Genomic DNA, 24,090 nt, shown 5'->3' on the forward strand with positions numbered 1-24,090 from the left:
CTGGTTTGGGGGGTCTGGGCTCTGAGGTGAGTCTTCCCTCACAATGCCTGGCATTGCATCTTCTCTTTCCTATTACACATCCTGTGCTTGCTGTGTTATCCTGTGCTTATAGAAAGTGATGATGGATCTGTGCAAAGAACTTGTGTGGAAGGGACCAGAAGGGAGTACAGAGCAGGCTGTCTCCAAGACTTCTGGTATTAAAAACAACTGTATCATATACTCATCTGGCTTCAGTTATTTGATCTTGACTGTCTATTTAATGGAGAAAAATGCTGACTTTGGCTCTTTCTTTCTCTCCTGTTCAGTCCGTTCCTTCTGGCAAAAAGTATAAATTTGTTGCAACAGGCCATGGCCAGTACAAGAAGGTGTTGATAGATGACACTGCAGAGCAATAGTATGCCTGGAGAACTCATTAACCAGGTAGGTGGGATATGACCTTGCACTGTGTAACAAAGTCCTGGACTCTTCTGGCAGGATGTTGGGTTATTTCTGCCAGCTGCACTTTGGGTGAATTGGAAGGTCCTGTATGGGAACATCTGGAGCCTTGCTTCCTCTGGGCCTGACTGTCTGAGCTGGAACAGTGTGGGTACATAGCAGGGGTTTGGTTTTGCCTCTGACTTTCTGATGCTGATAGGAAGCTGGATACCTGTGTTAGTTTAAACTTCAGGATAAGTCCCTTAGCTGCTGCTGTTTGGGTGAAGATGTGTTTGCCTTTGCTAGTTCAAAGGAACAGTCTCAATAAGCTCTCTTTTTTTATGCTCTCTTATGTCGCAAGGAGAAGTAGATATTTGGAGGTCATTCTGTCTGAGCATGGGGCTGATGTACTTCTGAAATTCAAGTGTTTCTGGGGTCTAATTCCCAGATTTACTGAATTAATTATGGGGAAAACTTTTCATGGCTCCAGTAGCCTCTTGGAACGAGTCGATAATAAGGTTGTAGCAGGGAGGATGTGAGCAGCTGTTGTGCTGGGTAGACCAACAGAGCAGAAAGAACTACTCTCTGATGTGCAGCAAGGGGAAGGCAGGGCTGGGTTACTGTCTCTGCTCTCTTGAAATGGCTTTTGGATCTCATGTTCCTATTGTGTTTGTGCTCCTAGACACCCTGCTGTTATCTTGAGTGGATGATAGTGGATTGCATCAATAAGGAAGAATGGTGTAGAGGGAGGTGATAACCAGTTGGATCCAACTGGGCAGCATCTGGCACAATGAGTGGAGAGGAAGTTGTTGAGGGTGAAAACAAGCTCATTCTCTCTTTTTGCTACTATAAAAAAGAAGCTTTATTTCTTAGCCAAGCTTATAAATAGCTCTGTCTGCTACAAAACACCTTTTGTTTCTGAATTCTTCTGGGACCTGTGTTCCTTCCCTTCCTTCCCCTCCCCCCCTTAAGGAGATGGCTTCTGAGTGCAGCATATTGTTTTGTTTGTTTCGTTTTTTAGTGCCCATTTGGAGGAGGAGCCCTTTTGAGTGCTACTCTGAGAAGAGCAGCAGTACAAAACTCAAGGCTGCCCAGAGATATGTTTTTAGCCCACAGAATTTGTATCCTCAGCTTACTTCTCTGCCTGTGACTTTCAGAAACCTATTTTAAGGTCTCCTCTTTGATCAGTCTCTTCATTTTCCAGAAGTCTGTTTCAGTGTACCAAGTGGGAGCCTACTGAGCTTCAGTTCTTTATAGCAAACAGGTTTTGCTAGGTTGTCAGCAGGTTTGTTTGCCCTACCTGAGCTTCTCTAAGCAGCTCAAACGAAAGTGCCTTTGGCTCTGGTCTTTGCCTTTCAAGAAAGGATGCTGGGCAGGGACTGTCACGGCATGTGCTCTAGGATCCACCCAGTACTCCAAACAGCTGTGGCACAACACTGTTGCACTGTGGGTTTGTTCAAAAGGAAGTTGGTTTTTTTTTTTTTTACTGTGAATAGCAAAATGACTGCAATAGCTGAAGGAGCTTGGTTTGTTTCTTTTCTTAGGTTTTTAGCTGGCTGTTTGGTACGCTGTGAGATCACTGCTCCCCAGCTCCTCTCTACCTCCTGAACTATGTTCATCCTTTTCTGTACTATTGAATCACTTTGTCCTTGCCTTCTTGCTCCCAAACCCTTCTGGATTACCCCTGTGTCACTTCCTTAACACCACCTTATCAGCTTTCTAGTTGCTTAAGCACAGGTACAGTTTTTCTTCCTCCCCTTCCTTCCTGAGCTCAGTGCAGCCTTTGAAGCAAGAGGTTTTCTCTGAGTGGCAGTTTGGGCTCCTAGCCCTCTGCCTGAGGCTGTTTGACATTGAAAAGAACCAAATTCTGTGCCCATTAGCATCCCCCTTCCCTTGCTCAGCACAGCAGCTCAGACTGGGACATACTGCACTGACTTCCAATGCAGAGCCATTAGTGAAAATCTGTTGCTTACAAGACTCTGTCCTTTGTGATACTCTCATGTCAGGGTCTGTCTCTGCCGAACTTGCCATGCTTGTTGTGTGTCTCTGTCCTTTGCTTTTGGGGTAAAAGGGCTTAAACCATGCATCCAGACCTGCCTTCCTTTGCTTCCTTCCTTCTGTTTGGGGGAATCATTCTCCTCAATGGCATTTCTCCATCCTTCATTCCTGTGCAGTGGGGCTGGGTTTGTGGATGCAGCCTGGTTGAAAGCACAGCAGATGCAAAACATGTAAACCTTAGGTGAGAGTTGCTGGTTTGTTCTGGGTGGTTGTCCTTGCTTCAGGACAAAAGCTGGATTAAAGCACAATTGCTTCTTAAACCATCCTCTCTGGCCAGATTCACTTTGTCTCCCAAACGTAACTGATGTTGGCTGTTCTTCCTCGTGTTAATTCTATGGATCTCATGCATGCTGATTCCTAAGCATAGGCATCCATCCACTGTGCTTCAGTAAGGTGCTGTTTATTGCTCATCTTTATCTGCATTAGGCATTCCACATTTTACACAGCACTCTTTGATTTCTGTGTTTGTGTTGCTGTGTGGATCTCTTTCTATAGCCTTCTCTCCCAGCAATGTTAAATTATCCTGCAGAGGCTTACCTAGCATCCACTTGTGATTACTGGTGTGTTTCCAACCTACCTCTTTTCAGCTTTTTCTTGGAAAAGTGGGGGAGGGGGTTGGAGAAATCCTATCTTTAGATAATTGGGTTATCCTCTTCCCCCCCCCCATTGAATAGGAAAGGGGTTACAAAATAGAGAAGATAAGACCAGCAAAGTGAAAACTTAAGTGAAGGTTTGATGATAAGTGAGCTGTTCTTATAGCATCATTACAAAATTGGAAGACTTCAAAAAAGCAAAAGGGGTTCTTTGTTTTGTTTCCAAGTCTCTTCACAGTTTGACTCGAGGAAATTTTGGTCAGTTCTGTATCCTCTATACACAAAAAGAATATAAAGAGCTGTGTATGGAGTTTCCTATTTGGACTAAACACGGCAATCCTATATTAGCTGTGTAGGAACACCCTAGCCTATGACAAAGTCCCTTGTGAAACAGAAATAGCTGATCTCCCAGCTTTCAGGCTCATAAACCTGCTGGCAATGAAGTTGCAAAGGGTGACTAATACTCGAAAGCACAGCTGTCTCTTGGATGGGCAGAGCTGGGGACTTTCCTTTTAAATACCCTCTTTTTTTCAGGACATCAGGGACAAGTAGGTAGGCAAATACCATGATTTTCCTCTTGAAAATGAGACTACATGTGGTTAGCAGAGCCCCTAAAAAACCAGTATCTTGTTAAATACACAGAGTTGGATACCAATGTGCTCAAGAAGGCTCGTTTAGTTGTGGAAACCATCATCTGTATTTGAGAAAATGATAAAATACGTAACAGAACTTGACTACTGAAATAGTCTTCTGTGCACTATGATTTAGTAGACTGACCTAGGAGGATGTCAAGTGATAATGCCTGTTTTGTTAGCCAGGGGAATTGCTTTGTGAGAGCGGGATATCTTGTGCTGTCCCTTGTCTGTGCTGGTGAAAGGATGAGTTTCTATTTTGTTCTCAGCAAATGGATGAGGGGTGCACTCTCAGTGGAGGAGATAGAGAAGATAGCTCAAAATGTATGTACTCTCTTTGTGTGTGTTTTCTAAGACTCCCTAGAGATGTGGAGCAACCCAGATTCCTTCATATCTCATCTGCAACTGCTGCTGCTTCCAGGATCAAGATAGGTCTTAGATAAACACAACAAAAACCCTAAGATTCTATTATCCTTCTTTAAACTGGTCTTTTTCTACTGGCAACTTGTCACCTTCACTGTGTCCTTCCCCTCTGTTCCCTCTGGTACTTCATCCAGTGCTGCTTGTTGGCTCTGTTTAAAACAAGCACATACCTGTTTTCCTGTGACCTGTGGATGTGGTATGTTATACACTTAAGCTTATAAACATACGGAGAGTAGCCCTTAAACCTGCAACATGAGACTGCTGGCTTTGAGGGGTTTTATTTAATTTCCTTGTTTTCCTTACACTTGGCTTCAATGGACAGTAAACCTGGTCCTAGGTGTTCTCTTGCTTGGGTGCCCTGTAGGAATCTCCAGAGGCATGGAGCTGCCTGGCTTCAGTTGGCTGACCATCCTGATGCTGTTCTGTTAAAGCTCTTGGTGTGCTCCTCAGCTGATTTGGGTCTAAAGCGGCTCAGTTCAAACACCATGCTGATCTTTGTCATGGGTTTGGTAGCCAGTTCCTTCAGTTTCCGGGCGTCAAAACGTGGCTTATGCAGAAGGATGGGCAAGCGGCGGGGAAGAAAGATGTTTTCTTCCTTCCGTGACTTCTTCTCTTCTGCTTGCTGCTTCGTCTCCTTGTTGAGTGTCACCTGGTATAAAATAGCATCCCACATTTTCATGGCTCTTGATTTAAACAGCATGCAGTCTTGGTTGATGACTGCTTGAGCAGTGTCCTCTTTACTCCCTTCCTCCTGTTCCAGCTTTTCTGGCTTGGGCTCTGGGAAGCTGGGTGCTTCTGGCTGTACCATCAAGTGCTTCCTGAGGCGATGCCAGCCACTGGCACTGGTTCCAGATGGTCTTGCTGCTTTTACTGATGGTGGTGCTGGCTCAGCTTTGAGGGGAAGGCTGGTGTTGGGTAAGCTGGGGGTCAGTTGACTTTGAATGATGTCTTCTGCCTTGGTGTCTGTGGAGGTGAACCCAGTACCATCAGCTTGTGCTGGCGTTGCTGTTGGTGGGCGTGCTTGCCTCCAGGGAGCACTGGATGTCGTTTGTTTTAGGATGTCTCTGTTTTCCTTGGGTAATTCAGAAGCTGTCTCTGATCCAGATATTTCAGTGTCACTTCCATGAGTTGTAGGCATATTACTGTGGGCATCAGAGGTGCTTGGCTTGGGTGAAGGGGCCTTGATGGACTCTTCAATAGGAACAGGCTTGGGAGCTTGATCAGGAGGTTCTGTGTCTGCAGCAGGAAGGAGGGGAGGTTCCAACAAGGGAAGTGTGGCGTTGCTGACATCAAGTGAGGTGGGTATGTGCTCTGGAGATGGTTCAGAGCAGCTTGTTTGAGGTGCTGGGGAAGAAGGCCTTTTGTCTTCATGGCTTACGGTTCCTTGTGTCAGGTTCAATGTGGGAGTCTTAGCCCTTGGTGGCTTGACACTGTGGAAATAAGTGTTCACCTTGGTGACGTAGGTAACCTCTGGTGCCCTTTCTTTACTGGAAGGAGGAGGCTGGGGGAAAACAGATGGGTCACATGGGGAGGGAAGGTGGGAGCCCATGTCTTCTGGCTGATGTGTAGTCTCGGGAGCCTCTGGTTTGTGTAGCAGGGGCATGGCTGAGGAGGTTGTGAGCAGGACATGTTCAGCAATGCGCCTCTGCTCAGTGACCTTCAGTGTGAAAGGCTTGCCCTTTCGGAAAGGGGAGGGGGCGCGGTGGTTGACGGGCCTGATGGAGATGTGAGTGGGCAGGCTGGTAGAGGGGGATGCTGTGGTTTCGGGGATCTCTGCTGGGGGAGTGCTTTCATCGTACTCCTCTTGGTCAGGGCTGGCCTCGTTCACAGGTGAGAGGCTGGACCGGAAGGACTTGGCTTGCTCTGAAGCAAAGACAGCATTCTTTCTGGCTGCCTTTTTCAGCAACCGTTGGAGCCGCACATTGTCCTTCCCAGGCTTTGGTAGGGTGGGAGGGGGAGAAAGGTGGTGGTGGATGGGAGCAGGCTGGATGGAGGATGATACTGTTATCAGCATTGTCATTTCCTGTGGAAAAAAAGAACAAAGTTCAGAGGTGGTGTGGGCTTAGCCCTGGTGGGCTAGGTTCTGAAGCATTCATACATAAGTCTTCCTCTCTCTAAAAGCTGTGAGTATGGAGGAAGTACTGCGGGAGAAGAGCATCAGTCTTGGTTTCCTTACTCTCCTGACATAACCTCAGCCAGTCTTGAGGGTGGGTGTGGCAGGGCAAGAGATGTACTGGGGGAAGCTGTATTGCCAAATCTGGAGCTCTTCCTCTCCTGGCATTAGCACAAAATCCAATAAGAGCTCTTTGGGACCCCAGACGTTCGTGTCTTGGCAAGTCCTAATGGGATTTGGAAGGAAACGTTGAGGGGAAACAAAGTGGGTCTGAAATCTTGAAGCTTTGAAACATCTCCAGAGGCACAAACCAGGAATGTTTCATGGCTTTCCAAATTTTGGTTATTAATACTCTGATACAATGTTACATACAACAGAACAGTCATAAACTACATGTGTCATCTGAGTCAAAGTCAACACTTGCCTTGATTGATTTCATCTGGCTGAAGACACCCCTGTGAAATGCAGGGCTTCTCAAAAGCTGCATTTATCAGTGAGAAAGTGCTTTGTCACAGCACTAACTTGGACTGATCTTTTCTTGCTGCATGGAGCACAGGGACAAATTTTGCCTCCTGCACTCCATTCTAGATAAAACCAAGTTTTCTCTTTCCCTTGGGAAGCTTTGCCACTGTCTTGCCTCTATCACTTACTATTCAGTGAAACAGAAGTGGCTTGTGGTCTGGGTCAGGTCTTATCTCCAATGGCAGTTGCAGCCCTTTGGCCAACACTGGGCTACTCCTATGGGGAAGCATGGCTGCTTTTCCTGCTCTGCCGCTAACTCACCACCATCTCCTCTTCTTTCTGGTAAGCACTGGTCAGACTTCCTGACGATGGAGCTAAGGGTCTGTGTTGGGGATAGAAAGACAAAGCTGCTCTCAGTTCTCCCCTTTCTCTTCCTGAGCAAGATGGGGAGCACCAAACACTCAGCCTCTGACCTGCAATGACTTTTTGGCAGCCACTAGAAAGAAATCTGACTCAATCCTGGCTCTTGCTCAGCACAGAGTTGCTGAGTTTTGCTATGAAATGAGACATAAATCACTGAACTCCATAGTCCCTGGTGGTGGATGCAACTGAGCATCCTGAAATAAGGAAGAGGAGGCTGGGGTGATGTCAGGCTTGCTCAGAGGGGCTATTTATTGCATGTGTTTTTCTTGGTTCCTGGTGGCTCCCAACCTGCTCTGGTTAGAATGGGTGTGTAGCATGATACCTACTGTGTGGGAAAGCTATCCTGAATCAAACTCTCAAAAGTGCAGAGCAGCTATTTGTGCTTCAGTGCCTGGTGTTAGCTTTGGGTTTGCAGTGCTGCTGTCAGCACTGGGCTGGGAAGGTGATCCAAACTGAGCAAGCAGGTGGTGTATCTGCCAAAACTCGTTGTGAATCAGCAGAGAAGGGTGACTCTTAAAAAAAAAAAAAGGCAGCAGCAAATACAAGCACTTGAAGCTTTTGAACACTACATGCTATCTCTTCAAGATCAAACCCTCACCGTGGTGGATGAGCTGAGCAGAGGCTGTGGTGGGCAGGGTCTGGGCAGTGTCTAGCAAGTGGTGCACTCAGTACAGGAAGGACATGGATCTATTGGAGCAAGTTCAGAGGAGGGCCACAGAAATGATCAGAGGGATAGAACACTCCTATGAGGATAAGCTGAGAGAGTTGGGGTTGTTCAACCTGGAGAAGAGAAGGCTCTGGGGAGACCTTATTGTGGCCTTTTAATATGTGAAAGAGACTTATAAGAAAGATAGGGACAGATTTTTAGTAGGGTATGTAGTAATAGGATAAAGGGTTACAGTTTTAAATTGAGATGTTTAAGACTAGATGTAAGGAAGAAGTTTTTTTTATGGTGAGGGTGGTGAAATACTGGAACAGGTTTCCCAGAGAGATGGTAGATGCCTCATCCATAGAAACATTCAAGGTCAGGTTGGATGGGGGTCTGAGTAGCCTGATCTAGTTGAAGATGTTCCTGCTCATTGTGTGGGCATTGGATGAGATGACCTTTAAAGGTCCTTTTCAACTAAAGGTCCTATTCAAACTATTCTGTGATTCTATGACTTATTTTGGCTGCAGGCATGAGAAACCTTCTGCAGTTTTGGTGAGGGGGCTTGGAGGGGATTTGTGCCAGCTGGGGGTGACAACTGTCAGACATTCCCAGTGTCTTATCAACTTCATGTTTTAGGCACAAGGCTGGGATTAGGATTTGCTTTGTTCTAAGAGCTACTCTTTGAAGCAAGTCTGCACTGTCCCCCAAAAAAGGCTGAGACCCCATTCTTCATCATATATCTGCTCTCCTTCCCAATTTCATGGATATTTTACATTCTTCTGGGTCAGAAAGCCAAAATGTCTGTTGGAGGGGTATGTACTTTTTTTTTTTTTTGGTGCAATGCCACTCTGGCTCTGTTTGTGTAGGAGTTGCTAATTGCTTGCTGAGGTTTTTTGTGCTTTTTTTTAAATCTGCTGAAGGGGGGAGCAAGTACATGCATCTGATGGTAGGATTTACTGTGGAATGATTTAATCTGCTCCTGTTTAATGTGGTCCCATGGACAGCCTGTACTACAAGATGAGCTATAGTCTAGCAGCACTGTTAAACCAGATTTATAAGGTTGACCTGCTTCAGGCTTGTATTGGGAATACTAAAGAGGTAGGGCAGCAAACTTCCCAACCACTGATCAGCTCATTGACTGCTTTGCTTGTCCCATGGACTGCTGCACCCCAGAAAAATGCAGCTTCCCACATGAGTCAGAGAATCCCTTGCCTGGGATTTGCTGCAAACTGCCAGATGCTACAGAGGAGGGCATGGGGATTCTTGACGTGGGAAGTTTAGATACAATATGCATGCACAAGGAAGGTTTTCCTTCTGTTCCCAAAGTTAGAGGCTGCTTTGTGCCCTATAACATCAAGATTTGTTCTCTTATAGTAGTCTGTGCTCTTGAAATCACTCTTGCTACTGTCTCAGCATCCCATCTGACTTGAAACCTGCTGTACTGTGGATCTTGGAGACCTTGTGGTGTGTAGTAACTTCCATGGCACATGACTGTATTGGAGTCTCTGTGCTTGACTAGTGAGGCAGAGAGATGCTAAGGGACAGCAAAAGGAAATCAGCTGTTAATTTATTTGCCTTCCCTGTGATGCTTGGCTTTGTTTGAGCCTCCTTCAGAGCTTTGTGTGCTCAGGAGAAATTCTGCAACAAGCAAGATTTGTCTTCCCCCCCCCCCTTGTGTTTGCTTCATTATGTGGCAAAGGGACACTCAGGCTTGCTTTATTACCAGTGGAAAACTCATGGACAATGGGGGAAGTACTGCCTGAGAAAGTTGTGTGGGTTTGTGATAAACTGGAAGGAAATAAAGATAGAAGTCAAGAGGCTTTCAAAGGGTTAAGTTTCCTTGCTGGTGGTTGAGTGCCCATGGGTGGATGTGTGGTCACCCACACTTGGACCCCAACTGTTCTCCTGACTTCACTCCATCTGCAATCAGCCCCAAATCAGGATTAGTGGGGAGAGTGTCAGCATGCGAGAATCATTTATCAAGTGATGGAAAACTCATTTGTGTCCTGGAGTCCCTTGGCTGCACCAGCTGTCGTGCGTGGAGCAGATGGAGAGCTGCAGGAACCCAACACCGCTGCAGATGGTCCCAAACCGAGCTGTGGCTGCCAGGGGCTGTAGGAACATACTCCGCTTCAGTTGCTTTCTTGGGCTTGGGAGCAAACCTGCTAATCTCCTCCTTTTTGGAGTGGGAGACAGCTTGGTAGAAGTGCAGCTGTGACCTCTGCTGGGCGTGCAGCCCTTGGCACCTGCTCTGCCATGAGCATGGACATTCCCAGAATGGTGGACTTGGACTGGGCTTTGTGAAAGTGGGTGGGAGAAAACCACCTGTAATTGCTAGACAAGATGCAACCCATGGTATTGCTCATGAGAGGTCAAATGGTATCCATAACCTTGTTATTTTCTTGTCTTGCAGCTGAGCTTGGTCCTGGCTCGATGCAACCCTCAATGCCACTATTTCCTCTGCTCCACAGAAGATAATTGAAGGATGTTTCTCTTCTGGCTGATGTCAGTCTGCTTTGGTACAGCCTGACTCCTCTTAGGGTGTGAATAATACCCCACACTGCCTTCAGATGGAAGAAAGGAACTATATCAGCTGGCAAAATCTATCTCTGTTTTAACCTTCTATGTGATTCTTTGATGCTTTTTTTTTTTTATCTCTCTCTGCTATGGAGATGGGAGGCTGTGGCTCTGTTCCCTCTCTTCTTAAGTGTTGGAAGAGAGTGATCTGCTGCCCTGCTGAGCAGGCAAGGCTTTTGCTATGTGATGACTTTCTCCTTTTGTGGCCCGTGGTGGCAGAGAGAGAGCTCAACAGTAACCTGGTAAAAGAATTGGTGTTTGAAAGGAAGGCAGTGGGCAGATTGTGAGTGTGAGAAAACTGCACAGAGAATGTAAGGAGAGTGCAAGGACCACTTGTCACCCTGTTGGTGCCAGCTGTGGGTAAGGTCTTCCCCTGTTTACAATGCAGCCTCTGTCCCTCTACAACATCTGTTTTGAGGGACTTCCATCTGTTGGTTTCTCTGTGTACATCAAATCACTTTCAACTTAGTCCTGTTTTTTTTTTTTTTATTTTAGTTCCAAGATCATCCTTTAGTCACAGTTACATACCCATGCCAAAATGTTCCTGCCACTTTTCTGTCTCAACAGTGGCAATAGCAGCTTTGTTTCAAATAGCTGCTACCTATAGAAGATGGGTTGGAGGTCTCCTTTCCCAGGCGTGAGGAGTGCTGACCACTGGTATTATCTCCCTTCTCTGGGAAAGTGCAAATTAGCTCCTAGGGCTGTTTCTGAACTCTCCCACTCCTTCATACTTTGTGGTGTTAACATGTCCCCCATCCCCTCTTTAAAATTTTAATTCCTACTCTCTTCCATGTCAACATAATTTTGCAAGTTGTTTCTGCTCTCCTGGAGGGAGGACAGCTTGTCTCTCCTCCTGCATCAGTGTGCTTTCTGCTTAAATTTTGTGCCTCCTGAATTTTCCTTTTTTTGTAAGCATTTAATAAAATTTGAAGATGATGTTGTAATGATGGCAACTCTGAGAATTTTGTTTGTGTAGGAGTTTCTGCAGGAAAGCTGTCTTCCAAGACCTTGCAAGTCCCTGCTTGAGTGTAAGGTGGAGGAGAAGAAACATCAGGCTCAGTGGCAAGAGGAAAAGAAGCTTGACATATGCAGGAAAGGGGATTTCTGTGTTCCTACCCCATTTAGATACTTGTCATTTTGCTGCATTTTTCATGGGGGGTAATTGACTGTAAAACAGGAAGGAGTGGTGTTTGGGTGAGAGATGGAGCAGCATGTAGAGACTTCTAGGGCGTGGTCGGCTAGAAGCACAGAGCTTACCTCCCCAGGTAGCAGACCTGAGCAACATCACAGTCTTTATCCAAAATCACTGGTGATGTCAGCTTTGTTAAAAAAAAACCCAAACAAACAACAAACCCTGTCTAACCTGCTTATCCAGCTTCAATAAGGTCAATATAGCTGTCTGTACTGGAACCCAGCACGCTAATGAGTTGATGACTCTATCTGGAACCATTTCATGAAAAGCCTTTTTATGGAGATGACCTTCCAAGTAATAACACTTTTACTACTTGTGGCAGTAAAGAGTTTCTGCTGTCCTTACCTATGCTTTCCTAGAGCGTTAGGAAGAAGAAAGTTTTCAGATGCCACTTGTTGCTCTTATCTTTCTGCTTATTGGTACCCTTGTCCTCTCCATCCTCTGCTTTAGCTCCTGGAGGTAGGAATTCAAGGAGTCTGTGTTCCTTACAGCACTGAGGAGCATGGACACCATCTGGCCCCATCTTCCCTTAAGCCCTTCCTCTGCCATGCTGGGATTTTCCAGTGAGGCTGGAGCAGCAGTAGTGTGGGGCATAGAGATATCCTGGCTTGAGCTGAAAACAGCACTACTTTGCATGTGTGCAAACTGGTTGCAGCAATTTTTCAACTCTGTTCTGTGGCTGACTAGAGGAAAAGATGGCTGGAAAGTTCTCCAGCTACTATTCCTGTGTCCTGCCAGTTTGGAGAGTGCAGACAAGGCCTTAGAGGCTGCTTCTGTGAGAGTCCTTCTCTAAGGAGGGTTAATTTGTGAAGTATATTTTCTCCACTTAAAGCCCACGAGGACCTAGGTGTGGTTTCAATAAACAACCGCTGTAATTCAGGTTCTGGTCACAGCAGAGAAGTGAGCAGGTTATGGGAGACCAGAGCTCTCTAGTGGTGGTCAGGAACCAGGGAAAGACCTGGCTTGGAACAGATGTGTGTAGCTCTTTATGAGGTACTTATGTGTGCCAGGGGAAATGTTTCCACAGTTAAATTAACTTTATGATCTGCTGTTTCTCCTCCCAAAGCAACATGGTGTGCACATGGTGGTGGGAGTGGCAGAGGGGTTACCAGAATGGTGAAACCTCCCACCACCACCACCCCAAAAAAAAAATAAAAAAAGAAAAAAGAATGCTGCAGCCCAGGTATACTGGATATGCATCTTAGTATTTAAGAGGGGATGGAGACTCATTTCTCCCCTCAGCAGCAAACTGTAGGGACTTCAGTTGCTCCCTTCACAAGAAAACATGGCATTGGTGAAGTGTTTCTGCTTATTTCTTGCTGGAATGAAAAGCTCCCACAGGTGAATTTGCTGTGGAGAAACCACTGTGTGTGGCGTGAAGTTACACTGTGACCTTTGCAAAGCCCTCCTGCTTCCAACTCTTCTGCTTGTCGCTGGGACCTCTGCCCTCCTAGGAAGGGCTTCTGGGGACTCGCCCCGCTCATGTGAGCGACAGACAGCAGGCTGGTGCCCCTCTATAGTAGCAACCCTATGTCACTGCTCTGATCTTGAGGCACCCCTCAAGGTGTTGCTTCACTGCAGTTCCTTCTTTCTTCATCTTGGCTAGATTATGCAGAAGGGGAACATCCTTCCAGCATCTGCTCTGAAATAAATGTGGAGGGCTAAGGTAATACTGAAATGTGCTGCTTGTGGCAGGGTTCAGGGCTGCTTTTTTTTCCCAGCAGGGTTTAACAGATGGTTCTACATGAGTGTTTGCAAGATGGAATTGAAAAACATTGCAGTGCCTGTTTCCTGCAGGCCATAAACCAGTATTATTTAAACATAGGGAAAGCTTATCTGGTGGAAAACTCAAGTCTCTTTCGAATGTTATGTTTTTATGCAGCACTTGTTCTGCCTTGAGACTGGGGGCTGGACTTCATCTAGTAGTCTTTTCATGTATAAAATAATTATAGGCTCATATTTATGTCCATCCTTATGTATATGTACTCACTAATTAACAGATCTCTGCTTAACCCTTGCAGCTCTGCACTGGGCCTAGAGTGAAGCAATGAACACAAGAGTTTAGAATTTCCAAATGAGTTTGTTCCTTGAAATGTGTCTGCAGTTTCTGCTCTTTGAAAGAAAGGTCAGCCTCAGAGACACCTGAGCCTGAATGTCAGAGCTTTGCCTCCTGCCACAACCACCTTCAGGAAGGAAAATAAACAAGTTTAAAGAGCAGGGCAGCTATAAATAATGAGGTGGCAGCTGATATGCTGCTGAACAAGGTTCTGAGGTTGGCCTATTGGTAATTCTTGGCAGCTCAACACACTTTCCCTGATACTGCATTACATACATACATATGTACACATGTACGTATTTTAAAGCAGGTAAAGAATGAATCTCATGTTGATAGGAAGTGCAATTAGAGCTACCCTTTACTTCAGTAATGATGACCCATTACAAGGGTCCTGATAATGAGACAGACCTGAGGTGATTTTCCTGTGCTTTTGCATTGAGTCCCCTCGGGGTTTTGGTTGCAGTGGAATGATTTGATTTAGATCACAAATTTTCAGAAAGGTGTTTCATCTCTTCTTGTTAAGTAATGGTGGTTTAGCAATGCTAAAGACATGCATTCTTTGTTCTTCAAATAAGTAGAAAAAAGTATCATGGATTTGGGGCTTCTGAGGATGAGGGGAAGAATTGAGGGGGGGTTGAAGCAAAGTAAGGGGGAGATATCATTGGGATTTATATGAGCAAGCACTCTAAAGCATGAAAGCAGCAAATTGCAAGTGTAATTACTCAATCAGAGGTGCTTGGTTGGGTAGGGAGGTCTTCCCCATGGTTGTGGAGAGAGTGTGAGTGGTTACTGTGAACACCTTGACTGGTGTCCTGCCTTGTTCACCTCCCCTGGGGACGCCCCAAAACAGCAGCTTCGGCAACCTCCTCTGGGGACACCCCAAAACAGCAGCTTCAGGCATTGGTCCTGGCTCCCATCCTGTTGCTCAGTCTTCATTCTCACTGTCAGACTGTCTCATCCATTTGTGTGTAAATAGTCTGAGGGTGAGACCCAGGCCATGTCTTGAATGGTCAAGCCTGATCCCTTATCTTTGGAGACACATTTGGCCTAGATCTAGGGTGTCCAAGGATGGTCTCCTGAATCCCAGAGATTAGATGTCTAAAGCAGATGCAGTGAGCACATCTCCGAAAGCAAACAAGTGATGGAGAAACAATCTACCACAAAAATCAGAAATCAATATTGACTGAAGGAAAAAGAAATTCACTACTTACTGATGTGTAATTTGTTTCCATCTGAAATCATTTGCATGTTGGGTGCATCGTGTTACTCGGTCCAGTTTACAAAATTAACAGGTGACTGTTCCTTCAAGATCATGTCAGGTGCTGTTTCTTGTGATTTTTAGAGCCCTGTAGGTAAGTTCAAAACACCAGATGGAAAAGTGTTTATAGTAGCCAGTAAGTACAAGCAGTTTCTCAAAAATAAATAAAGGGACTTTTTCAAAGCATGAAAATTTCCATCACCTAAAATTAGCATGAAGAAGGGCTATCGAGTAACACCACTGCATGCTCCTAACTTTGGCCCTGCAAAGTTCAGCATCTCAAGTACTGGAGAGGTGAAGGGCAGATGATGGTGATGTTGCCAGGACAGCTATTCTAGCAGAGTAGCTCCAGGCAATGAAACCAGTTGGAGGCTTTTCAAGTTGGCTGTCAGATTTACTGTTTTGCAGAAGTCAGGGTTGCTAAATGCAAATTTGGAGCTGTGCTTTGGTTGTTACCTTCCTAATAACAGAAGAAAGCAAATGCTGGCTCTGTCCCTGCTTGTTCCTGGTGAGGGACATGCTTATATGCAGGGAGTGCAAGTGCAGAAAATGCTGCACTGGGAGCAGAGGGGGTTTGGAGTTGATTAGTATGGTGAATTTTGGTCGAGGGCGTTTGTGTGCAGTTTGACTCAAAGATCTGGGCCAAGACTGCTTAAGTGAGCTGATAAGGATGGCCCCAATGCCTGCCTTTGTCCTGGATAACCTGTGAGTTACCCAGACACTATGCAGTTATTTACTGCCTCTTGGCCTCGGGAAATTTCATCCCTTTTTCCAGCTGACTTCCCAGGTTGGGCTTTGTTTTTTCACAGCCTTTCAGGAGCCTTTAAGTGTGGATGTGAAGGCAGCTGGGAGGTTAAATATACTCACGGGAAGATGGGGACACATAAGAGCACTTTCCTGGAGGTTTACAAAGCAACTTTACGCTCAGGTTAACCTTGGCCTGTTTCATATGGCTTTTGAGATGCTGGCGAGCTATACCACAAAACCAGCTCTGAAGGCAAATTCTTGCTGCTTCTCCAGTACCACACTGCTAAGCCTTGTTGCTCACTGACCCCCTGTGCTAATATATCTCTAATCTGACTTGGAGTTACTGTGTTTTGGATCAAGGTAGCAAAGCATTTCCTACATCCACGAGGGTTGTGGCACATCTGATGAGACCAGTTCTCATCAGGGATGTATATGCTGGTACTTCTGGGTTGGTGTTGGAGGTGAGCTCTCCATTTGCTTTGTCTCTCTCTGCCTCCCTCATGACTGATGAGCTCATGCCTGGCTCTGTAGGATATGCTGCTCCTTAGTGCAGTGCAGACCTGTGGAAGGATTGGGGATAGGTGCTTGATCCTTCATGCAAATACCCTAATGCAATTAAATCCTCTTTGACTGATGACTTCAACATCTCAAAACTGCTCTTGTCTTTTAGGAGTACTAGTGACTCTGTGTGTCTCCAGCACTGAAAATGTTGCTGGAAAAAACCCCAGACAGTAACAACCAGAGCCATCCCAACAGGAAACATAGAACCCCCATTATGAATAAGAATATTTCAAAAGATTTTAAAAATGCCCAGGGATACCTTGTACCCTGCTCTGCTGCTGTCACCACTGAAACCATGCATGTGTTTGCAGGATGCACTGTATGAATGATGCAAAAGGTGAGCTTATGTTTGCCTATGCTGAAGTAGGAAGTGTCCAGATCACTTCCTGTTTCTTATGAAAAGATGTAGAGTTTCTGCTCTTACAGGCTAAGAGGAGATAAGATAGGAACAGATTTTCCTACCGAGTTTCACAGAAGGGATGACATACTCGAGTCCTCCACGGAAGTATTGATTGGTTCCCTCCCACCAGATGCAAGTAGGAGAAAAGGAGCAACAGGAAGATGGATGGAGACATGCATAGGTAATTTGGTCATTAAGAGAAAGCTTGGTTGTTGCCCTTTATTCTCCTTTTTATGCCCCTGAACCTTTGAGACATCATGAAGCCACCATCAGGAAAAGGTGTTGGCACCCTGAGGTTCCCCAGCCACCTTCCAAGATTCAGGTAGGTAAAACCACAACTTGGCAACTACAAATAGTAGTTTTGAGCAACTGCTGCAAGAGGTGCATCACTGGGCATGGTAAACACTGCACCAGGTCGCTTCTGGGAAAACAAGAGACAACCAAGGACAGAGATCCTGAGCCCAAATGCCTTGCAGGTGGTATTAGAGGAACCGGGGGGGAAAGATGGTCTTTGCTCAGCCAATTTGAGTTGTTTCACATTCCTCAGGATCCTGTTGGCCCCAGTAAAATGACAATGGTCTGCTGATACTTAGAGGAGCTGACTATAAAGTTTAAGGCTATTTTGATCTCTGCTTGACTGGCTGCATAACCAGTCATTAGATTTTACCCAGGAACAGAAAATAATTAATTATGTATATATTCTGTCCTTTCCCTGAGTGTACTTAGCCACTATCTGATCTGCCTTTTTATTGACAGCTATTTCAATTAACTTGGAAAGAGTGTTCAGTGAACATAGGGCATCTACAATAACCTTGAACTGCTGATTAAACCCCACTGCAGAATCCCTTTCTCTGGGGGAGGATAAAGAGAAGAAAGGGTGTGGGGAAACTGGATAAAAAAATTACTTTCCTCTCCCAAATGGCTTTTGTGATTCCCATTTCCCACCTGCCCTGAATCATGGTAAAATATTTATAACTGAGTGTCACAAAAGAGAAAAACACATCCCCACCCTTTCCCAGTCAGCTTAATCAATGCATTTTTCTGGATACCTCCAATTATTTCAAGGCTAATGCCTGTATAAGTGGACAAACATGCCAAAACCAGAATATCTGTATCATGCAAAAAAGTAAAATGTGTTGTTTTGAAAGCATTCAAATAACTTTGGAGAGGAAGGGGAATAAACATTCAGACTGTGAATGATGAAACAACTCAAGTAAAACACATTTTCCTTATAAATAAATTCACTTTGGATAACTCTAACCATTTTTCAATGACAGAAGGCGTCAGTGAAAGTTCCTCTGTAGTTCTACTGTGAAGGTGTAAGTGCAGTCATGGGCAAGATTGGCTGAGGAAGCATTTCAGGAGGTCCTCTTTCCTGACTTATGGGCCAAAGCAAGGTTTGCTTTGGAATTAGATCCATTTGTTCAGCATTGGAGAGTAGGTGGTGGATAGGCGTAGGCATTTATTTCAGAAATTGGATATCTCCTGGGTTGTGAAAGAGTACCTGTTTTATGGGAAGGATGTAGCTGATTTTATTTACAAACTCCGTAGTTTTTAATGAACGTGGGTAGGATTTCAGACTTCCAGGGCTGTAGAGGTTTTCAGATGAACTTTTCCAGTGCTTTTTCAGCTCACTGGCTGATCATTATCCAGCCCTAAGAGGCAATGATCCATGAAAATGCTGCCTGCTGACTGGTGTGCACTGAGAATATGGAAAGGGTATTTTGAGAAAAAAAACAGACCAAAACAAACAAAACACACACAAGTATTTGGCCAAAATGCCCATCTTTACGCAGTTTGTAAAATTATCATGCTAATGTGTGTGAATTGTATTTAAAGGCATCTCCCCCAGAGCACTGGCTGCTTCAATAGGTCAACCAGTAGCCAGAAAAGATTGGAAGGGCTGATTACAGCTTCTCTACAAGTGGCCCTGCAATGCAATAAATTCCTGTGGCCCATCTCAAATAACCAGTCTGGGTGTTCCTACCTACCAAGAAGAAATGTGACATTGGACTAGGTTACCTAGCAGATACTTGTCTAGATCTGTGCCCCAGCCTCCAGTTCTGTTCAAGGAGGAACACTGGTTTGCTGTATCCTCTCCCAGGTGGGGATGCTGTCACTGTAAAAGTATACCAGGCTCTGGCTTGAGGTCAGCAGGCAGATGGACTTTTCGTGATTTGAGACCCTGGTTCGTGTCTGTGACCTGCGTGTTTGCTCTTTGGCCTTGGTGCTGTCTCCTAACCTGGCATCTAATGAGAGGGGCTTCTCCAATGACAGGTGCTTGCTGCACATCCACCTAACAAAATGGAATAGCTTTCAGTAGGTGTGTAGCCACAGCTGGGATCATCCCTCCCTCATCTTGTCCATGTGATCTGTAGGGACTGGGAGGCAGTTGGTGGTGGTTTGCTCACTCTCTAGGGTGTGGCTGCGCTGCAACGGTCCCAGTAACCTTGCTTCTGATGCAGGGGGAAGAGATGGTGTCAAGACAGCACAAAATATAAATCCTAGAGCAGGAGAATCAACAGTAAAGAGAGACAAAGCTGATGATGAAAATGTCACAGGTTGTGAACGAAATTGCTGTGTGATGGTATCAAGAGGTGAAATAAGGAGTTGACATAGGGAGGGTGTGAAAAGTACAAAGTATGCAACTAAGGCATGAAACAAATGTTGGAGAGGATTATAATCACGTGCTGAAGGGGATAGAGAGACCCACAAAGGGAAGAAAGGACAAACATACATTGGGCTGTGTGGAATGAGCCTTGGTTGTGAACAAGGCGACAGCAGAGCAAAAGGAAGATGTGTGCATCAGACAAGCTCTCTTTCCAGAGAGATGGAGAAGGCACCCTCAGTCCCCATGAGAAGAGGGAACCAGATCATGCTGGGACTGGAAAAAAGATGCATAACATGGACATTGAGTGCTCTTGACAGAAGCAGCCCATGGGATGCACAGATGTCTTTTGGGACAGTACTAAGCAGAAGTGCCATGCTCACAGGGGGTGGTGGTGGCGAAGACAGAGCACGGACATGATGTATGATGTAAAGATGAATGTTGTCTGGAGCAGTTGCCTGGCATGTCCAGGTGAGGAACTGAGCTGAGCACAAGAACTGAGAGGATACCGCAGACTGTAATGTTTGCATCTCATCTATTTGAAAAGAGAGCTGTGGCAGAGAGAAGAGTCTGGTTACCTGTCCCTCCCATCACTTGTATCAATGTCACATTTGTGAAGATGCTTAGAACAAAATTGGAGTGATGTGGAGCGCTCCCCTACCAGTGTGCATGAGCAGCACTGCTGTAGTGGAGGCTGTGCAACCCTGCAAGATGCTCATGCTACCCCTGCCAAATATCTGGCAGCAGGTGAGCCAGATGGACCCACAGGAGCGTTCAGGCCCCCCCCTGCCGAGAGCCACCCTGGTGTAAGGCCAGGCTTCACATTCACTTGTACACACACGGTTTCTTTTTAACTGATTGATCCAGTCCTTGGCACTGAGTCACGATGCCCCACCAGCAGCAGGAACAGCCTGTAACTGGCAGGCAGGCAAAGGAGACTGGTGAATGTCATTGCCAAACTGGGTCCACCACAAATATAAAAGGAGAAACAGCTGGGACACTCTCCCCCCATTCGTCCCCACTCTGCTGCTAGTTTTCAAATACGGTATTTCTTGGAGATGTGCCCAGCTGGTGGAGCACCTGAGGAAAATTAGCCAGTGGAAGACACCACTTCTTTACGGGTTGGTGCTGAAAATGCAGCGTGAAAGCTGGTTTGCTGTGTTAGTGCTTTCAACAGATCTGGGGAGGGGGAGTGGAGGTGATGATACCAGGTCCGGCCCCGTGTTCCCACGCACACGCTGCTGGCAGCGCGGGGTGCCCTCCCCGCCTCCCCCACCCGGCAAACTCCCACATGAAGCGAGGGTGCTGAGGATGGATACAATGTCCCCCTCCCACCTGACAAGTAACAAAAGCATTGGCTGGAGCTGGGTTGCAGAAGGGAGGCGAGGGAATAAGCTGCTGGCCAGCTGGAGAATGCAAGCTGGAGAAATTTTAGCTCGTGCATGTTACCTGGTGAATGGGAGGTTGCAGTGCTGTGCTCCCACTCCACAGCTTTAAAAACTTGTCTCTACATCCTCGGTAGGAACCCTTTCTTGCAAGCAGCAGGGAAAGAGTGGGCAGGAATCAATCTGTGACCTGGGCCAAAAATATCGTCTGCCCTGCAGCTCCCAAAGTTTTTCCTGTGCTCCTACGGGCTGGGAGAAAGGGGGTGCTGGAGCTGCCAGACACACTGGAGGGCACACACTGCATTGCTGGGGAACCCTGCCAAGGGGAGAGGGGCGGGAGGAAAGGGATGGGAAGCTGAAGCCTGTGAGATTTAGTGAAATGGAAACCATGAACCGGAGGGTTGTGCAAGACACTGCAATCCTCTGCTGGAATAGCCATGCAACTGTGGAGAGAGTTCAGGCAGCAAAACCACTCCAGGCACCCAGAGGATACTAGATGGGGTCCAGCCATCTGGGATTTGCTCTCTCTAAGAAATTCTTACTTAAATAATGCTTTCATGTTATGCTAAGAAAGGCTCTGAGCATGGTGTGAGTCAACCAAGATCTTTTGCTGCATTCCTGCTCTCCTACTTTTTGTTCCAGGTCTCCTCAAGCCTTGGTGTGTGGCAGAGCCCTGGTAGTCTTAGTGAGAGATGGGTGTGCACCGCACAGCACTTGCACCCCCCCGCCCCCCCATGTGCTGTGTGCCTCTGACTTCTCACACGCCTGTGACTGCTGGTTTCAAAGAGCACTGGACACGGAAGGTCCATGAACCTTCCTCAGGCTCACCCTGCAGTGCAGCTGAAACCGTTTGCATATGGAGGGGCAGCAGGGAAGAGCCCCTGCCCGGATGGGAGAGTGGAGGTTGCTGCTGAGTGTTGAGATTGCAAGAGCCAGGCTCTTGCAGGCCGGGTTTTAAGCAGTGACCATGCACCACGGAGCTGTGGGGCCCCACAATTTGTTTCTGAAGTGCCTTTGCCTCAGATACCCCTCTTTGAGCTCTGCCTGCCTGGCGGGTTGTAAATATAGAAACATAAGCCCTGGAATTTTTTTCTCCAAACATGTCCCTTCCATCTTAGCATCATCTGTGCAATTCCTCCAGCTGCTCCTATACATGGTATGACCTTTTTTTTTCCCCTTCCCTTCCTTCCCCCTCCATCTCATCCCCCTCCCCGCCCCATCCCTGCTCCCTTCCCTTCCCTGGCCAGCATACGAGTCTGGGGCCAATCGGCTCTTCCAGAAGATCAAATGTCACTATAAGTTGAGAGCTGCATCACCTTGGGACGCTCGCAGATCCCAGGCTGCCCGTCCCCTTCGACAGGAGCTTGGTGCTTCTCTCCACTCCTCCAGGTAAGTGGGATCCCTAGCAAGGGATGCTGCTGGGGGGTAACACTACAGAGGGGCTGAGCCTTGGTTTAAATAGAGAAAAATCAGGGGAGAGTTGGGGTCTCCCGGATCTGGGATCTGGCACAGGATCCTAAGGAAAAGGCACTTCTCCTTCTTGGCTTTGGTTGGGCATCACACAAATCTCATGTCATGTACAGAGATTTGGGTGCTCTGAACTCTCAAGGATTAGTAATGGGAGAACAGATGCTTTCAAAAGGAAGACGTAGGGCTCGAAATTAAGAGTTATCTCTTGGGACACTTGGGGGAAACTCCGTCCAGCAGCAGGAGGAAAGTGCTGACCTTCCCTCCCCTGTCACCCAGAGAAAGGGATGGCTGACACAGGAGGTAGCAGGGGCAGGACTGTTGAGGAGCTGCTGGCAGGTGAGGAGGGCTGTGGGGTGTGAGGCTAGAGGGAGATCTGAGAAACATAAATATGGTCATGGAAAACTGCCCTGTCCCACAGAAAAGAAGAAAATTGTGAGTCACCCACACTGGGTGGTCATGTCATTGAAGTGTGAAGGAGTTTGAAGCTGTGCATACAGGGAGCATACCATCATCACTCTGAACATGACCCTGTTTATGTTTCTCAGATCAGCTTCTTGTTGTTGGGTGGCAAGTATCCTACAAAGACAGGAGAGACACCAACACAGGTGACTCTGGTGCCAGCAATTTGTGCTGCTCATGTGGGGGAGCTCCAGTGAGGCTGTAGATGATTGCCAGGGCAGGCAGCTATCCCTCATAGGTACAAGACCCAGGAAGATCGTGGAGTCCCCACCCCCGGAGATGTTCAAGAGGTGTTTAATCTGGCACTGGGTGATATGGTTGAGTGGCTTAGGGGTTAGAGCGATAGTACTGCTTTGATGGTTGGACTGGATGATCCTGTAGGTCTGTTCCAACCTTGATGACTCTAAGATCGGGGAAAGGGGGACATAAGCTAAGCATGGTCACTGGCTTTTTACCCTCTATCTCAGCCTTGTTGTTCGTAGAAAACACTATGCAGGGAGATCAGGCAGATCATACCACCGTGAAGACAAGGATAAAGGGTACATCTTGGGACAGGGAGTTGGGATTTTCCTATGTGTCAGTGGACCCTGCAGCAGCGCTTGGGTCCTGTGACCCTGTTTCAGCATCAGTGCTGTGGCAGATGCTTCACCTTCCAGCCCCTTTCTGCTGGAAAGTACTGAGCAGTTCAGAAACAAAGAGAGGAGGCAGAGGGATGGAAGAAATATGTATTGAAAAAGGTATATGTGTATACTTCTTATAGAGAGAAGTATATTATTATATTTATATGTTTACTAAATATATTATATATAACACCTATATCTTTTAATATAGATATGTATGTATATTAACAAATCCATGCAGTTGGTTTTCAATGGTTCCTGGTAGGAAAGTGTGTCCATGTGGTTCTTGGTGGATCATACTCCTAGTCCTTGCCTGATAGCTGTCCCTGCCAGGACCCATTGCCCATGCATGGCCTCTTTTGTCCTCTCCCCTTTCAAAATGGCTCCTGCTACCTTGCCTACCTTGTATGGCCTGGCTTGGGAGGGGATGATTGATGGGTGGGTTATTTCCAGGGATGGCTTGGAGGTGCAAGGCAGCCCATTCCCCCTCCCGGGTGCATTCTCAGCTGCTAAGAGGCTTCTTGGGATGTGCTGATTCTGCTCTTTCAGTCAAGGCCAGGAGCATTTGGGGCCAAAAGGGACGTGGCATTCCTGCCCACCTGGGGCTCATGAGGATTGGTGTGTTTGTCCTTCCAGCCATGACCTGCTTGGCTTGAATAAAATGCAGAAAATAACCTTTGCTTTCACCTTTAAGGGGTGGGAGCAGGTAGGAAGTTTTCTATCTGGTGAAACTTTCCTACATGTTTTGATTTCCTTCTAAAGGGTGGGCAGTATTAACTAATTGATTTTATTACATCTCTAAACCCAGTCTCAGACCAGAATCCGTTTTTCTGCCACTGTACAAACAAAGCCTAATTATTGCCTTAAGGTGCTAACAACCTTAATCTTGGGCTGCGTTTGCTGTGTAAAAAGTAATTTCCACCGAAGGGTAATCCTGAGCCAGCTGGAGACTTTCCATTGCCTTCAGCAAACTCAATCCTAACTGCAAAA

At 46.5% G+C, this 24,090-nt stretch overlaps 3 protein-coding genes across 7 annotated transcripts in view; 2 read left to right on the forward strand and 1 right to left on the reverse strand.

The window, feature by feature from the left end:
- Nucleotides 1-11,306, forward strand: part of LSP1 (lymphocyte specific protein 1) — a 50,013-nt gene extending 38,707 nt beyond the window's left edge. The window contains exons 10-11 of the mRNA XM_029961049.1: nt 306-420; nt 10,181-11,306. Of these exons, the coding sequence (XP_029816909.1) occupies nt 306-395 (90 nt within the window). The 3' untranslated portion in view covers nt 396-420; nt 10,181-11,306. The remainder of the gene's footprint in view (nt 1-305; nt 421-10,180) is intronic.
- Nucleotides 4,383-20,800, reverse strand: LOC108640278 (histone-lysine N-methyltransferase 2D-like). 4 transcript variants are annotated; one of them, XM_018075977.3, is made up of 3 exons: nt 20,616-20,797; nt 14,804-14,938; nt 4,383-6,143 (listed from the first exon to the last, which is right to left on the reverse strand). In XM_018075977.3, the coding sequence occupies exons 2-3, from the start codon at nt 14,822-14,824 to the stop codon at nt 4,515-4,517; spliced, it is 1,650 nt and encodes a 549-aa protein (XP_017931466.1). In that variant the 5' UTR covers nt 14,825-14,938; nt 20,616-20,797; the 3' UTR covers nt 4,383-4,514. The 4 variants fall into 4 exon arrangements, 3 of the variants coding, with proteins under 3 accessions (XP_017931466.1, XP_017931467.1, XP_017931465.1); XM_018075978.2 differs by lacking the exon at nt 20,616-20,797 and adding an exon at nt 16,621-16,680; XR_001921051.2 differs by lacking the exon at nt 4,383-6,143 and adding an exon at nt 7,054-7,077 and having other exon boundaries at nt 20,616-20,800.
- Nucleotides 20,801-21,848: 1,048 nt separating this feature from the next.
- The window catches only part of TNNT3 (troponin T3, fast skeletal type), a 31,381-nt gene continuing 29,139 nt past the window's right edge, over nt 21,849-24,090 (forward strand). The window contains exon 1 of one of the 2 annotated variants that reach the window (XM_018076004.2): nt 21,849-21,940. The gene's annotated coding sequence lies outside the window, so the exon portion shown is untranslated. The remainder of the gene's footprint in view (nt 21,941-24,090) is intronic. The other variant, XM_008922026.3, reaches the window with a different exon arrangement.

This window comes from Manacus vitellinus, unplaced genomic scaffold (genome assembly GCF_001715985.3).
Source record: "Manacus vitellinus isolate BGI_N305 unplaced genomic scaffold, ASM171598v3 scaffold_30_pilon, whole genome shotgun sequence".
Classification (NCBI taxonomy): domain Eukaryota; kingdom Metazoa; phylum Chordata; class Aves; order Passeriformes; family Pipridae; genus Manacus; species Manacus vitellinus.